Here is a 15,407-nt window from a genome sequence, read left to right as displayed (position 1 = left end):
CCTTTAAAAATTTAGCTTGAACTAAGATGTGATTAATGAATATTAATGGGAAATCTTGAAAATAAAATCTCCATAGTGACCATCAGAAAGGAACCTTTTTAGACAGTTTTAATTTAGAAATAGAGCTTCAATTTTCAATGTCTTCCTACAAGAATTGGAAGTTTTTGTCTTGTTGGTAAGCATAGCAAATATAGAAGGAAGCCAAATGCAGTGGCAGGAGGGGACAGATGTTTTCATGAGAGTGAATCGTGAAAGGAGAGTAGTGATGGCCTAGATTAACAGGTCATTCAGATTTGGAGACAAAAGGGAGAGAGAAATATTTGTTCTGACCGGAAGAATTCTATGAGCTCTGGGCTCTCACCAAATTCTGACTACTTCCCTTGGCCAAAGAAGACAAGCATGGAAATTGATACTTAATATCTAAGATGTTTCCAAAATGATATCTTTTCAAAGTCTCTAATGGTTTATTCCAATGTAGCAAATGATGAGATATTGTGACCCAGGGGATAGTTCAAGAAGCAGTTTTATGTTAGGTACTATTTTAGCCTTTGTATTCCTGGTTTTCTGGCTAATGCTTTTGTACTTAGCATTCATGGTCAGTTACTGTATCATTTCTTTCCAAAATTTCTGAAGAAGGGCCTCCTGAAACTGATTCTTCTCTCCAAACATATATCATTTCTCTACCTCTCCTCTGGAAAAAAAATGGTAGAATTAAGAATGTTTGAGCTGGTGTTCTGTCACAGGACAGTCATTGCTACTTGGAAGGCTGAGGCCAGGGAGTCCAAGTTCAAAGTCAGTCTCATTTACAAAATGAGGCACCGTTTCAAAGCAAGTCAACACATGAGAAACAGAAGCCACACACTTTTGGGTTTTGGTAATCCATTTTCAAACCAGAATACTCCACTATATTATCCCCAGGAACATGAAATTACAGGAGAAAATCAGTGTGCAAACGACTCTTTCCTGGGTAGAGGTAGGTCTTGATGACATTTTTCTTGCCTTTTTATTTCCTCCATTTTCTTTAGATGCCTGAGACAAAGGCCCAAAGGAAGGCCTTGCTGTTTGGGGTAGAATAATAGGAACAGATTATGTTTAATGATAAATGACAACTACTGATATATTGTGTTTCAAAACTTTCTCTTTAAGTATTGTCAATAGCCTCTACTATTTTGGAATGCATTCCCTGTATAGGCGCTAAGTGGTCTGCAGATACCTATAGCAGTTCTATAGGTATGATTACCTATAGATGATTCAATCTTCTGATATTTTTCTTTTAAAGAAGTCAGTCTTTTTATATCAGAGAATTAATACATAATTAGAAAAAATAATATCACCCGCAGCCTCAATTCTCACTGATGATTTTGTGTATATTTTTAGTTAATGTGCTAATATCATATTATATTTATAGTTATTAAATACATTAGGTTTTAGGAAATCTTTAAAAGTCATACACCTAAAATATAATCATTGGAAAAACTATTTGAAGGACACAATACCATCTCTAGAATCTAAAACCCAGAAAGATGGCCACCTTTTACATCTTGGCACATTCACCTATGTCATGGAGAACTGATTCCAAGGCCAATTATGGCTAACAAACTCCATGGATGATCACATCCTTATATAAGGTGACATAGGATGTCCACTTAATCTAAGTCTTTCCAGATCCTGTTACCTCTAGAATACTAAGAATGCCTAGTACAAGTGAATGTCATTGGAACAGTTTGTGTAGTATATTATTTATAGAAAAATAACAAGGGGAAGTCATACCTGTGTTCTATAGATCTGTAATTTTTCCCCAAATATCCTTGATTTATGGTTGGTTGAATCCATAAACAAGGAAGACTGTGTGTTTAGTGAATACCATTTTTTCTAAGCAAAGACAAGAAAAGAGCATGGGCTGGAAATTTTAGGAAGATAAATATTTTCCAGTTATAACAAAAAGGGTATAGAGTAGCACAAGCCTGTAATCTTAGCACTGGGTTGGAAAAGGTAGGAGAACTGACACAGATTTATACAGCAAGGTTCCTGGCTGGCTAGTCAGGGCAACATGGGAAGAGCCTGTCTTAAATAGTTTGAACAGTGTTTTGGCATGTAACTGATTTAGCGATCATTATAAATCAAGTCCTAGAGCAGACTCCTGAACATTGTTTTATGGTTACAAGCCACTGTAAGAGTTGATTCTGAGTGTGTGCCATTCTTTATCATGTCCCTATGCCAAATTGGAGCTAAAGTGGTACAGATGTGTGAATGTCAGTCCCATTTGCTTTCCTGGACAATAGTACCCAATACCAAAGCCATCTAAACTCAGGTTTCAAAGTTCTTTGGATTCAGAACCCCAATTTTAGTTGATTTGGGGGATGTGTATATATATGTGTGTGCACATGCATGTTCATGTGTATGCACAGGAGTTTATGTGTATGTAGGTGCCTATGCACCTGTGCATACAAAGGCCAGAAGCTTTTTGTGTCATTCCTCAGAAGCTGTCCAGGTGTACCACCATACTTCAGAATTTCAAGGAAAGAGTTTCACTAACTGAACTATGTCTCTAACACCCACGCACCCTCATATTTAGTTCTAAAGTTTTACATGCAGAGTATTTTTTAGTACAGAGTATTTTTAAGATGCTTTTTTCTTCCCTAGGAAGAAGCAAAGTTTTATGAATGTGCTTTCCCATCAGCTTCTGTGAATAAAGTCAATCAACAGAAAATTATTATGAACATTTGTTTGTATTTTCCTTCAAATTTTTTCTACCTCTTGCTATGTAGGCCTCTTGTTCTACAGAGAAGATGACTGGTGCAGCTCAGTTCTGATACATTAGTCTTAATTTTGTTTTCATAGTTTAAAAATTTCCAAATGTACCCATTTTGTGTGTGTGTGGTTTTTTTTTTTTTTTTTTTTTTTTTGAGCTGAGGATCGAACCCAGGGCCTTGCACTTGCTAAGCAAGCACTCTACCACTGAGCTAAATCCCCAACCCTCCATTTTGTTTTTTTTTAATGAATATTTTTCCTGGGATATCTGTGACTTAAGTATCTCTTTATTGTTCCTACTTTAGCCCAAAGTCCCAATTATACTGGGGACTGAACCCAGGATTTCCCACAGCCTAGGCAAGCACTCTACTACCGAGCTGCATATACACACCTCTTTTTACTTGCTTGTATTTCAAGCAAGCTGCCTCAAACTGCTGTAAACTTGCTGTAGTGGGGCAGATGGTGAACGTCCTGCTTCCACCTCCATTCACATAACACTGAGATTTGATGTGCCAATTGTTTGCCTCCTGTAGACAGACTTTTCTTTTTGGGCCACCAGCTCACAAAAAAAAAAAAAAAAAAAAAGAAATGACATAGAGACTTATTATTAATTATGAAAGTTCTGCCTTTGCTTAGGTTTGTTTCTAACTAGCTCTTATAACTTAAATTAACCCACATTTTTAATCTACATTTTTCCATGTGCTCATTACCTCTTCCCATTATGCCCATCCTGCTTAGCATCTGGCTGGTGACTCTGCCCTTTTTCTTCCCCTAGCTCTCTGTCCATACCACCTATATACCTCATGCCTAGTTATTACCCATTTGGCTTTTCATTAAACCAATCACAGTGAGACACCATCACACAGTATAAAGGAATATTCTACAACAGCCTCCAGTTAATCCTCTTTCCCAATTAACTATTATGTTGCATTGTTAGTGGTACTGAAATTTATCCCTGCAATTCTGTTTGTAAATTATGCTCTTTGAGACTTAAAATATAGGTTGAAATGTTGTGTTTTGTTTCTTTGTGACTCTCTTACCTCTCTTCACCTCCCCTTCAGTCTCTCTGTTATTTTCTTTAGTCAAGTTATAGTGGCAATACACTATGTTAAACAGGAGGCATTTGTTTTTCCACATTTTCTTCTGGTGATATTATGTTATGATATACTCATTACTTTGGTCTTCAGGATAAAAATGCCTGACTTCCTTTCTCTTTGGTATTTTTTAAGTTCCTTCTTTGTCTTTACTCGAATTTAAGTAGATAATTATCTCTACCTGAAGATTGACAATAGCTATGACTATAGTATACTGTTTTAAATTCTGTTCCCTATGTGTGTGTTCTTAAATTGAGTCTTCTCAGTTAAAAGCCTTTTGATAGGGAGCATTTAGGCCCTGCTAAAATTCCATTTTCTAGTGGGATTTTATTATGTCTACATTAGGTGTGAAATGAAATGTACAGAGGAACTTAATCCCTATTATAGAAATCCATACCTGGTCAAAATGTAGAGCAACTGATGTGGGGTACCCAACCTCAACTGATACATATGCAACACAACTCTTATACCTAAGGCTCAGGGAATATCACAAAAGAGGGGCTAAAATATTGTGAGAGTCGGAGGACCAGAATGGGACATCTGCTTCAAGATAGTATATTCTATATATGACAGGGAAGATTGATTGCACCTATGAAATTTCAAAACTATGATCTCCCAAACAAGACTTGAAATAAAAAATGGGTGACTTCAGAACAATAAAATTCAATAATAATCTAAGATAATTTCCATTGTTGACATAATTTGAAAGCTATTTCCCACTGTCTTCATACCATAAAACAGTTTATCTCCCCCCTCAGTTATTTTCACTAAGATTAATATTATCTGCTCTTCTGTTTACCCAGAATCTGAGTAACTTTGGCAGTTTCAGTTACTATCTGTAAGTTAGGAAGATAAGCATTTGTTTTACCTTTGAAGATATTCAGATGGTGTGTTACAGTTTCTTAAGGTAGTTTAACAAACAGGGATCCAAATCCATTTTAGCAGTTTTGTGCATGCTAGCTTCCAAGTTAAACCTTTAAAAGTTTCCACAATCATTCAGACACAAAAGTTTGTGTACTAAAAACTGTCACATGTAACATCAAATGAGTCTTGTGTAAATCATTGTGAGTTAGAGTCAGCATTCCACCCCCTTGAAGACTCTAGATTGTTTTCTGTGTCTTAAGTAGAAAGGCAGGCCAGTGGCCTCATACACTCCTCTTCAATCTATGTGGACACAGAAAAAAGAATTGCTGGCTTGGGGGAAGGTACAGTCTCACCAACTTACTTGCATGAAGCAGATGGCATCATCACTGGGTGTCTGGGGATATAAACTTGAAGATCTGCTTGTTCTTTTATTTTATACTCTGCATGAATTAACTGCAATAGTGATTTACTCAAGTCACCAATAATGCATCAGTGTTTCATTAAAGAAAGAAACAGAAGACCTTGGAGTCATTTAACCAAGAGTGGTCCAGTGGTCTCTATGCCTTCCATCTTCTCTCTGTTGCATGAGTCTGAATTTGTGCCTAAAGACTGTCTTGTGAATCTGTGTCTGTATGAGTCTTTCACTGTGTGTATCTGTGTGTTTCTGTCCCTAACAAAGGGCTTTTCTCTGTCTTTATTGAACAGCACAGTAGGTATCCCATGGAGGAAGGAACAGGATACGTCACAGAAATTTTTAACAGCTTCATAAGGGACTAAGTCACTGGATCTGACTTATCCCAACTGTTCCTACAACAGACAGTGCTACAAACATCATTGTTCATCAGCCAATGTCCATAAACGTGTTCAACCTTTATGGTGGACTTTAGGCAGTTGCTTTCTACCTCTCTATTTGCTGCCCTCAGCAATTGACACATATGCATTACTCTGGGTCAGGGCATGGAAGAATATATAATTTAAGATTACAGCTATGCCTTAGTTTGGATAATAAACGTTGATTACCTGGAAATCCAAGACAAGTAAGGTTGGTTGTTACATTGTCCTCTTAAAGGCAGAGTACACAATAGGATAGCAGTCTTTAGTTTTAAGTGACTTCAAGGTGACCTCTGGTTGTGCGGTCCAGCAAAAGTTCCTGTCTCTTGGAGTGTAAGAAGTATTTTCACAATAGTGCATTGTCACAATATCCAACCCTTCCTTTGGGATTTATTAAAGTTCTTGGATTGTTAAGGTTATAGTTTTCATAAAATTTGGAAATATTTTGGCCATAGTTTTTAAGTACTTTGTTTCTACACCTTTCCTTGGAAGTTGGCAGTTACATGTGAGCTAGCAGCTTGGTTTCCCTCACTAACACCCACATGCTCCTTATAACTTTCTTCTGGCCCTTTTGCTCTCTGGGGTCTTTTGGGATGTTTTCTGTTGCCCATCTCCAGGTCTTTTCTTCTGTGACATCTAATCAGTTTTTTAACTGTATTTGGTTTAGTTTTCATCACAGGCACTGTACTTTTTGCTTATAGATACTTGGATAATATCTTTATTATACTTTCCGTGTCTTTCCCTAACACGTTTAAAACATTTGATTTCAGAATAATTATAGATTCACAGGAAGTTGTAAATATGGCATATAGATGTTGATTACTATATCCATATTTATTATATATTGATATTGGTGATATATACATAGTACAATATCAATCCTAGGGAACTGATATTTATCTATCATGTATACACTGTTCTGGCCATGTTATTATATGTGCAGGTCTGTGTAGCCAGCACTTCAATCAAGATACTGGTGTAGGACACAAGACACCTACTCTTGAAACACTGTATGTAAAATAGCGCTGCATTTTATTTTGTCTGTGTATGTCTTTCTTATAACTTTTTAATACATTCCAGATATGTGTGAATAGTGTCTTGTTCATTTGTTCCTACCATATTTATCTCAGAGTTCCCTTCCATTTGTGGATGGCAGTGAGTATGTGTTTAGCACATCATAAGTATTCAATATTCCTAAGTATTGTGTATACTGTTTTCAGTTTCTTGATGTTATAGTAGTTCACATTTTAATAGAAAAGTTCTTGCTTTTATTTTTCTAAGACATTTTTGAAGTATAATTATATCTTTAAGATTTATTACTACAATCACCCTCCATAGAGGTTGTGTGGCTCATTACACATGCTCTGTTGAAGGACATAGCCACTACACAGGGAGTGACATTTTTGGAAGGGCTTTATGGTTCAATATGATGACTGCTCAGGGGAGAACTTTTGTGAAACTTGCTTTCCTTTTCATTATTTATATACTCTCCAGGCAACATTATGAATGATTATTTACTTTGTGTGTGTTTAGTGTATTAATCTGTTATTTAATAAAGTGTTTTTAGTGGTATAATAATTTGCATACTTGTTAAGGTGTTCTCTCCCACTGAAATTAATAATTTCTGTTTCCAAGAAAAAAACAGCAATTTTGGGGAGCAGTCAGCCTTCCAAAGCCCATGCTGGTGGAGCTGCTACAGCCACCAAGGTAGGTCATTTCTGAATCCAAGAAAGCCTTTGATTCTCTCATCTCTAAAAGGAAGGCATTGGTCAGTGGGGCCAAGAGGGAAAGCAGCAAACACACATATACTCCAGGAGCCAGCAGCCTTCAGTGTCACTCTTTCTTTAGCAAGGCTGCATCTCCCAAAACTCCGTAAACCACAATTGGTAAGCTAGTGCTCAAGTACTAGAGCCTACAGGAGGCATTTATCATTCAGACAGCCACATAGCTGCTTGCTTATTTGTTTTGACACCTGATTGGAAGGGCATGGCATATGAAAACTTATTGGGTATCATATTATTTCTATGTTTGGAGAGAGGATGTAGCTTCTTTAAGAACATTTTATTTATGTGTGTGTTAGGTCCTGTGTGAGCTTTTGTGCACCATACAAGTGTAGGTGCCCTCTGAGGCAAGAGGGGTTGGAAACCCTGGAACTGGAATTATAAGCAGTTCTGAGCTGACATGAGTAGGAAGTGAACACAGGTCCTCTTCAAGAGAAATAAGAGCTTATACCTACTGATCCATCTCTCCCGCCCTGGATTTAGCCACTTGAAATGATTTGAATGATTTAAAATCTACTAAAACCATTAATGCTATAATTATTGCTGCCATATAATGTGTTCAGTAGGTATTATTATTATAATAAATATCTGTAAATAGTCTTGGACTTTTGCATATAGTGTGAGTGAACTCTTGTTCTGTTCTCCTAATTATTCAAAAAGTAACTCAGAATCCTCTCATAGTCATTCATTACACCAGGTTCTCTGCTAAGTGTTGTGTATAATTATGTTATAAAACCCTCTCAGGGGCAGTAGTGGTGCACACCTTTAATCTCAGCACTTGGGAAGCAGAGGCAGGCAGATCTCTGTGAGTTCAAGGCCAACCTATTCCAGGAAAGGCACAAAGCTACACAGAGAAACCTTGTCTTGAAAAACCAAAAAAAAAAAAAAAAAAAAAAAAAGGATGCCTCTGTTTTGGGCTGGAGAGATGGCTCAGAGGTTAAGAGCACTGTCTGCTCTTCCAGAGGTCCTGAGTTCAATTCCCAGCACCCACATGGTGGCTCATAACCATCTGTAATGAGATCTAGCACCCTCTTCTGTGTACATAATAAATAAATAAATCTTTAAAAAATCCCCTCTCAGAACCTTATATTACTTTTTCTCTATTCCTTAGGAAACAATAGCTCAGAGAATTTAGGTAACCTTGATGAGCTCCCCAAACAAATAAGATGGAGGTAAAATTGACCTAGGTTTCATGAATGGTCCTTGACAATTCCATAAATTCTGAGTATTTTCTTGCAATAGTAACACTTTTGAACTTTGCAACTTATAAAGGAATCACTGAAACATCACCTTTCAAGTCCACAAATAAGAGAAATTTTTTTGTTGATCCTATTGCAACTCTGCGTGTGATCAGTTATATACAAGATTATCTGAAACCTTATGTTATTTCAGATTTCTCCACACAGTATTTCATTTAAGTACCTGTTCTTTAAAACTCATGATTAACCCATGAAGTCTGTTGATTTTTACATTTATACCATTTGTTTGATGAATGGTTGATATTGTATTGTGTCCAGAATCCTCAAGGTACTCAATCCAAGAGTCAGTGAAAAGATGTTGAGCTGAGACCAGTACCACCCAAATTTAAGATCTTGAGGGTATCTATAGACCTTTTCAAGTCTCTCTTCTACCAGCCAGTAAAAATAGCAAATGACATTGAAAGAACATGACTCTTCAATACAGAGGTGCTTTGCTATTTTAGAACTGCACTATTTTCACCTTTATTGCTGATACTGGGGACCCCACAACTCTGCTACTCACTGAAGAGGTACTGTTTCTGCAGTCTAACAGTCCGAAGTTTGGATTCACTCTTTGCCATGTATTTCCTTAGTATAACTGAGCTCAGCAGAAGATGAATACAATCTCTGTTGTAATGGCTGCTGCAAAGGGGGAAATGAAATAAAATTATGAAGCACTGCACTGGAGCTGGACAGCTGCCAACTCCTGGGAAACCTGCTCACTGTGGTTCCTCTGGTCAGTCCTCAGTATTTGTTGTTAAGGTGCTGCAGAAGATTTTCCAAGTCTTAATTTTTATGTAATTGGAACCTGTATTTAACTTACATCTAAAGTATGCCTTTAAAATATGCTCTAATTCATTAGCAAAGCCATGTACACAGTGGTATTTAGTGAAGTCATTTGTAGGTTCCAGAATTACTTTTAACTGCAACTGTTGGATATTCAGTACTAGTGAGTGGAACACAACACCTAGTATTTTTCTAGAATAGATATGTGAGCTGAGAGGCCTTTTCCATCAGCCCCCGCCCCCCATGAAGCTACAAGCCCACCTTTCTGAGGTTAAGTGGTCAGTAAACCTGTTCTATCTTTAGAAATGGAGGAGCATAGCATAGGTAGAAATTGAAGGCAATTTGACCACATCTTCTTTGTTTTAGGCAAACTTGGAAATCTTTCCTTGGCTTTTATAAAATGCCCTTTCGTCCTTTAACCTCATGTCTCACCTTGCTCTTCCTTGGTGCTTTTCTGAGCCACTTTTTTTTTTTACTAGTTTCCTGAATATAGATTTTACAGGGTGTAATTCTTCTCTCCAACCTCTCTCACAACCTTAATTCTTAGGTTTTAAGTTGTATTAGCTACCTTTCTATTGCTGTGATCAGATATGATGACTAAGGAACTCAAAGAAGGAAGAATTTATTTGGACTTTCAGTGACACAGGGATCAAAGTCCATTAGAGTGAAGAGAGATGGTAGCAAGCTGAGAGAACACATCTTCAACATCAATCACCAAGCAAATGAGTGAACTGGCTGCAGTGTGAAGCATGCCACCAGTGCAGAACTTCCTCCAGCAACGCTGCACCTCCCAAACCTCTCTAAACAGCACCTCCAACTGGCGACGAAGCATCCAAGTACTGTAGCCTAGGGACGACACTTATTAAAACTGTCACATAGGCATTTTGTTATCATTCTCTTATTTCTTTTGATACCTTATTAAAAGGGCTACAACTCAGTAATAGAATCTCAGGCTTCAATGAAAAAAAGTAGGGAGTATTGGTGTGAGATAAGTGAAGACTTTTCCTGCACAATTACCATAATACATATAAGAAAGAAAATATCCCAAACAGAAGTCATGACCAAATGGCAGGTAGAGGAGGCTGTGAGGTTTAGTCCTAGTTTGCTTAATTATGAACACATTCAACATGACAGTTAAAATAACTAATGACTGTATAATTATTGACTATATTGGTATTCAGAAATAAATATATATTGGATATTATGCTAGTGATGTGTTTCTGCCTACTCCAAAACAGAATTTGTCCTAACAAAGTGAGTAATTATCTCTGTAAGCAGTATCCTGTCTGCCATGTAATTATAGGCTTAAAAGATCCAAATCTCTTATGTAATTTAGATATATCTAACTCAAAATAGTTACTGCAAAATGTTTAGCACTAAAAATTCAGTTTTTAATAAATTGATAATGAACACTGATGAAATTGTAGACATTATATATACTCTGATTAGAATCAATATGACAATAATTGTAATGTGTAATTTGTCATCCAGTTTTATTGCTGGAAGGTTTCTGACAACTATTTGGACCATCAAAATGGCTTGTATGGAATATCTCAGTAGAAGAATGTGCTAATAAATATAATAGTCAAAGTTATTTCTGATTAGAATCCCACTCTGTCTAGTTTAGGATAGAAAAGAATTTCTTCAGGGACAGTAAGCAGCTCATAGGCATCCAGCAGAAGGAGACTCAGGCTTTGTTGCCTGGAGTATTGTATAACAGCATGGAGCTTCTCTGCCTAAATCCTGCTACAACCACAGCTCAGCATTTACCTCAGTTAGGGCTGATACCACAAACTGTTGCTGTCAAAACCTTTCTGTAGAACTGCTGTCCTTACGGTTAGAAGCCTCCTCACACTGCTCATTTCCAAGCTCATCTTAACAACAACAAAAGATTTATTTTTATTTATGTGAATGTATATGTCTTTGTGTGGGTATGGGCCATGTGAGTAGGTGCCCTCAGAAGCCAGAAGAAGGTATTGGATCTCCTGGGCCTGCTGTTTTAGACAACGGTAAATTGCCCTGTGTGGGTACTAGGAAATGAACTCAGGTGTCACAGAAGAGCAGCAAACACTCTTAACCCCAGCCTTCTCTGAATTCTCCGAGTATAGCATATTTGACCGGCCAATGTAACAAACACGACTCAATCTTTCTACAAAAGACTACAGATATATAATTTTTCTACATTCTAGTTTGGGAGACACATGTTGAAATAGAAAAATTGGCAATGTGTTAAAGATTTTTGAATATGCCATCAGCTGTCAAGTGGCAAGTATACACTAAGGATTGAGAAGCAGGAGAACTCTCTAATTGAACAGAAAGTTTGGTTAGGTCACTGATCGTTTGTTCTCCAGCAGCAACTTGTCTGTAAACAGAAAAAGCTGCAAACAATGTTTTTCCCAATCTGAAAGGGAGGAGATCAACAAAAGGAAAGCAGCCATTGGGGATGCTTTGTGCATAGGTCATTTTTCTTAACTTTGGTACTACAGACAGCTAAAGTTCCTGTATTTCTTCTCCATAATCTGTGCCAGGGATGGATTAATTCTGACATTCAGAATTAGAATCCTCTGGGTATCATGTGAGATGACTCAGGTAAATAGGAAACGTTTTTATTTTAATAATTATACATATACTTTAATGTACTACAAAGTGGCACATTAAGTTCATAATCATATCAATCTTTTGCTTAAGACCAGGCTAAATTCTGATTTTACAGAAAATCTATTTTAAAATTTGCAATCATAATATAATTGTAGCCAATTTAAAAATATTATGTAGTTAATGTACAAGTAACCAACGTTTTGTAATGCATTCCTGTTGGTAACCCTCATGTTATTTTTATATGCAATTAGATCATTGGGAGTTACTAAAATAAATGAGATTTTTGATTCAGAAAGTCTGGGGTGAGGTTGATGCCCTGCTTTTCTTACAAGCTCCCAACTATTTAACGACTCTGTCTTAGGTTACCTGTGTATTAATCGAGAATTTGTCCAAAATGAAGATGCTCAGCTTTGAGGCCAGGGTGGAGCAAGGCCCAGTATTTAAGTATTAAATAGGTACTGCCAAATAATGAAAACACCATATGATCTGAAAATCACACTCAGACAGAGAACAACCCTCAAAGAACATGGCAGGCACAGCACTGCAAAGGAGGCAGTAAGGAACATGCTTGCTCATTTCTGAGCTGGGAGCCCCTTTCTCCCTAGCTAAGAATCTCTGGAAAGAGTACTCCTATCCCTGTGGTTACTATTCTGACTCATCTGCAGCACAGAAACCCTTCCCTCCTACTTTTCATTGAAGAAATCACAGCTGCCTAATGCTGGGAGCTCCAAGTGGGGTTTATGCCTAATGGAGTCTGTGCCAACCACATCTGTGCTCTTTTTGTCAGGAGGAAAATAACCCAGGGAAAACTAGGACTGAAGAACCTAACTTCTCCCAAAGAAAGGACAATTCTGTCAATCAACAAGAAGTGAAATTTAGGTTATATTTTCATTAAGAAGATTTCTAACAAGATTGGGGGGATTATAAAATATCAGCGTTAGATATTGTCTTACTTCTCAGGCTCCATCTGATGGAAGTAAAAGGAAAATGAAAACAAGTCCATTGTGTGGGACACCCTAAGTGGGCAGGCCAGAGGGGGCACCTTCCCTGGTTGACAGCACAGTTAAAGAGAGAGCCCCCTCTTGTGTGATTCCCATACCTCTGTGTGGCTGAATGAAGCACTGAATCTTTGCTGAGCTGTTGTCCTCTCAGCTGGGTCCGCTGTTCCTCAAACACTGGTCACTACTCCGCCACTCCAACCCCAAGCCCAACAGACCAGAGTGGTTATCCTAGTTGGTCTGTGGCTTTAGGAAAACTTGGATTTCCACATGTCTTTTAAAATATGGTAACTAACTGCATCAGTCACTCTATAACATGGTTTTCTTCTTAGACTGCTACCTTAATTAATTTATCAGTCTAGAATGGCAGTATCAGTTTATGCATTCAAACATTTTATTTAATAGTTTCAAATCCATTCTTTGAAGTTTTCAATCATGAAACTGTATAATGTACAATGATTCAGTACAATTTGTATTTGTATGCAGGTGTTTGGAATCTGGGATTATAACCTTTCATTAGCTTCAGCGCTTCAAAGGACTATTTAGGGAGTGAACTGGCAAAGGGCGCCCCACCATTGCTGCTTAATTTGTTAGTCAAGGAGTGACATTCCGGAGCAGTAGACCTGCCATAGGGCACATAGGGCATTTGGTCTGCATCACAGGCTGTAGGCTAAGTTAACCAGCCTGGGGAAGCCACGCACCACGCTAGGGAGCACCAAGGGACCTACCTCAGCCCAGGCTCCCAGGTTCAGGGCAGTCATCCTGCTGCGGGGGGGGGGGGGGGGGGGCAGGAGCAGCGGCAGGCCCCGCCCCGCCCTGTGCGTCACTCTGAGGGCTCAGTTTAGGCTCGGAACTGAAAGGCAGAGGTTGAGTTTCCACCCGAATGCAATCATCATCCAAACCAAGCTGAGGTCTCCTGGCCCCGCGTCACTCTCACGGTGAGTACTGATTTGGGTCGCTTTGCTCCAAAGCCGCGTCTGTCTTTTGCAGGGCCTAAGCATCCCCTGGCCAGCTGACTCCCAGCCAGGGACTTGTTCTCTTACTGTTACCACCACTGAAGCTATCATTTCTCTCCGGATAGGTTCTAACTTGGAAGTAGTCTGTCCCCCACCTTTCCTGTCTGGAACACTCTTACAGCCTTACAACTGGGAATTTATCTGCTGACGGGACATTAAGGTTTACAAAACCGGGGTTTGCGTCCCCTGGACCTCATGTTGAAAGTACAGCAGCAGCTATCTAATAATTTGGCTTGACGCTTTCCGGTCTCCAGCATTAGACGCCTGGCCCTTACCCGACCCTGGAGGGAGGCCTGAGCCCACCCCCCACCTCCCCAGGGCCCCCAGTCTATGACCTCTGTTTCAGAGAATGAGCTCACTGTGCATGACCTTTCTGTGTACCTGACACATACTGGGTGTGGTAGGGCAAGTGTTGTAACATGTTTTAGCTCTGTTTCCCTGAACACAAACCAAGACTGTAGTAAGATAACATCACTTATAGAGACTTCAGCTATTTCAAGAACACGGTGTCTTCTCAAAGATTTCAGGATGTCTCCAGAAGTGTTAGGGCCCCACATTCTCCAGTTGTTTACTCTCTGAGAAGCAAGCTCATTATTTCCGCTGTGCATGCACCCTGAGAAAATGAGACCAAGAGTTTATGCAGCTCCCCCTATTCAGTGGGACTTGGGAGCCAGGAGTCTTTAAGAACAGACCACCTGTGCATCAGTGAAACAGGAGTGCTTATGCAGAAGCTCTGGAAACTTCCTGCCTGTCAAAATGTTTTTCTAGAAGAAATTTCTGCATTGCAGCGCAGCTCAATAAGGAGCGGCATGTACTGCTCAGAGGCAGAAAGTGTATTCTCTGGCCAAGAGCTGATATTTTGCTTGTGGGAATGAGTTTGATTTTTTTCTTTTTTTCTTTCCTTTTCTTTTTTTCTTTCTTTCTTTCTTTCTTTCTTTCTTTCTTTCTTTCTTTCTTTCTTTCTTTCTCTCTCTCTCTCTCTCTCTCTCTCCCTTCCTTCCTTCCTTCCTTCCTTTCTTTACTTTATTTTATAATTTAATTTAATTTTACATATCAGCCATGGGTTCCCCTGTCCTCCCCCCTCCCGCCCCAGCCCCTGCCTTTCCCCCAGCCCACCCCCCCCATTCCCATATCCTCCAGGCAAAGACTCCCCTGGGGATTCAGCTCAACCTGGTAGATTCAGTCCAGGCAGGTCCAGTCCCCTCCTCCCAGGCTGAGCAAAGTGTCCCTGCATAAGCCCCAGGTTCCAAACAGCCAGCTCATGCACTAAGGACAGTTCCCAGTCCCACAGCCTGGATGCCTCCCAAACAGTTCGAGCTATTCAATTGTCTCACTTATCCAGAGGGCCAGATCCAGTTGGGGGCTCCTCAGCTTTTGGTTCATAGTTTGTGTTTCCATTAGTTTGGCTATTTGTCCCTGTGCTTTTCCAATCTTGGTCTCAACAATTCAC

The 15,407-nt window shown here is 39.0% G+C and overlaps 1 protein-coding gene across 5 annotated transcripts in view; it reads left to right on the top strand.

The window, feature by feature from the left end:
- The window catches only part of Cast (calpastatin), a 113,263-nt gene that overhangs the window by 21,577 nt on the left and 76,279 nt on the right, over positions 1 to 15,407 (top strand). For 2 of the 5 annotated variants that reach the window (XM_036207412.1, XM_036207413.1), the window contains exon 3: positions 7,176 to 7,247. The exons of 1 other annotated variant lie outside the window; for it this stretch is intronic. In XM_036207412.1, coding sequence (XP_036063305.1) covers positions 7,176 to 7,247 — 72 coding nt within the window. Of the gene's footprint in view, positions 1 to 6,483; positions 6,551 to 7,175; positions 7,248 to 13,790; positions 13,880 to 15,407 lie in introns of those variants that run through there. 2 more of the 5 variants (XM_036207416.1, XM_036207417.1) reach the window with 2 other exon arrangements.

This window comes from Onychomys torridus, chromosome 15 (assembly GCF_903995425.1).
Source record: "Onychomys torridus chromosome 15, mOncTor1.1, whole genome shotgun sequence".
NCBI classification, from domain to species: Eukaryota; Metazoa; Chordata; class Mammalia; order Rodentia; family Cricetidae; genus Onychomys; species Onychomys torridus.
This window is presented reverse-complemented; position numbering and strand designations above follow the sequence as displayed.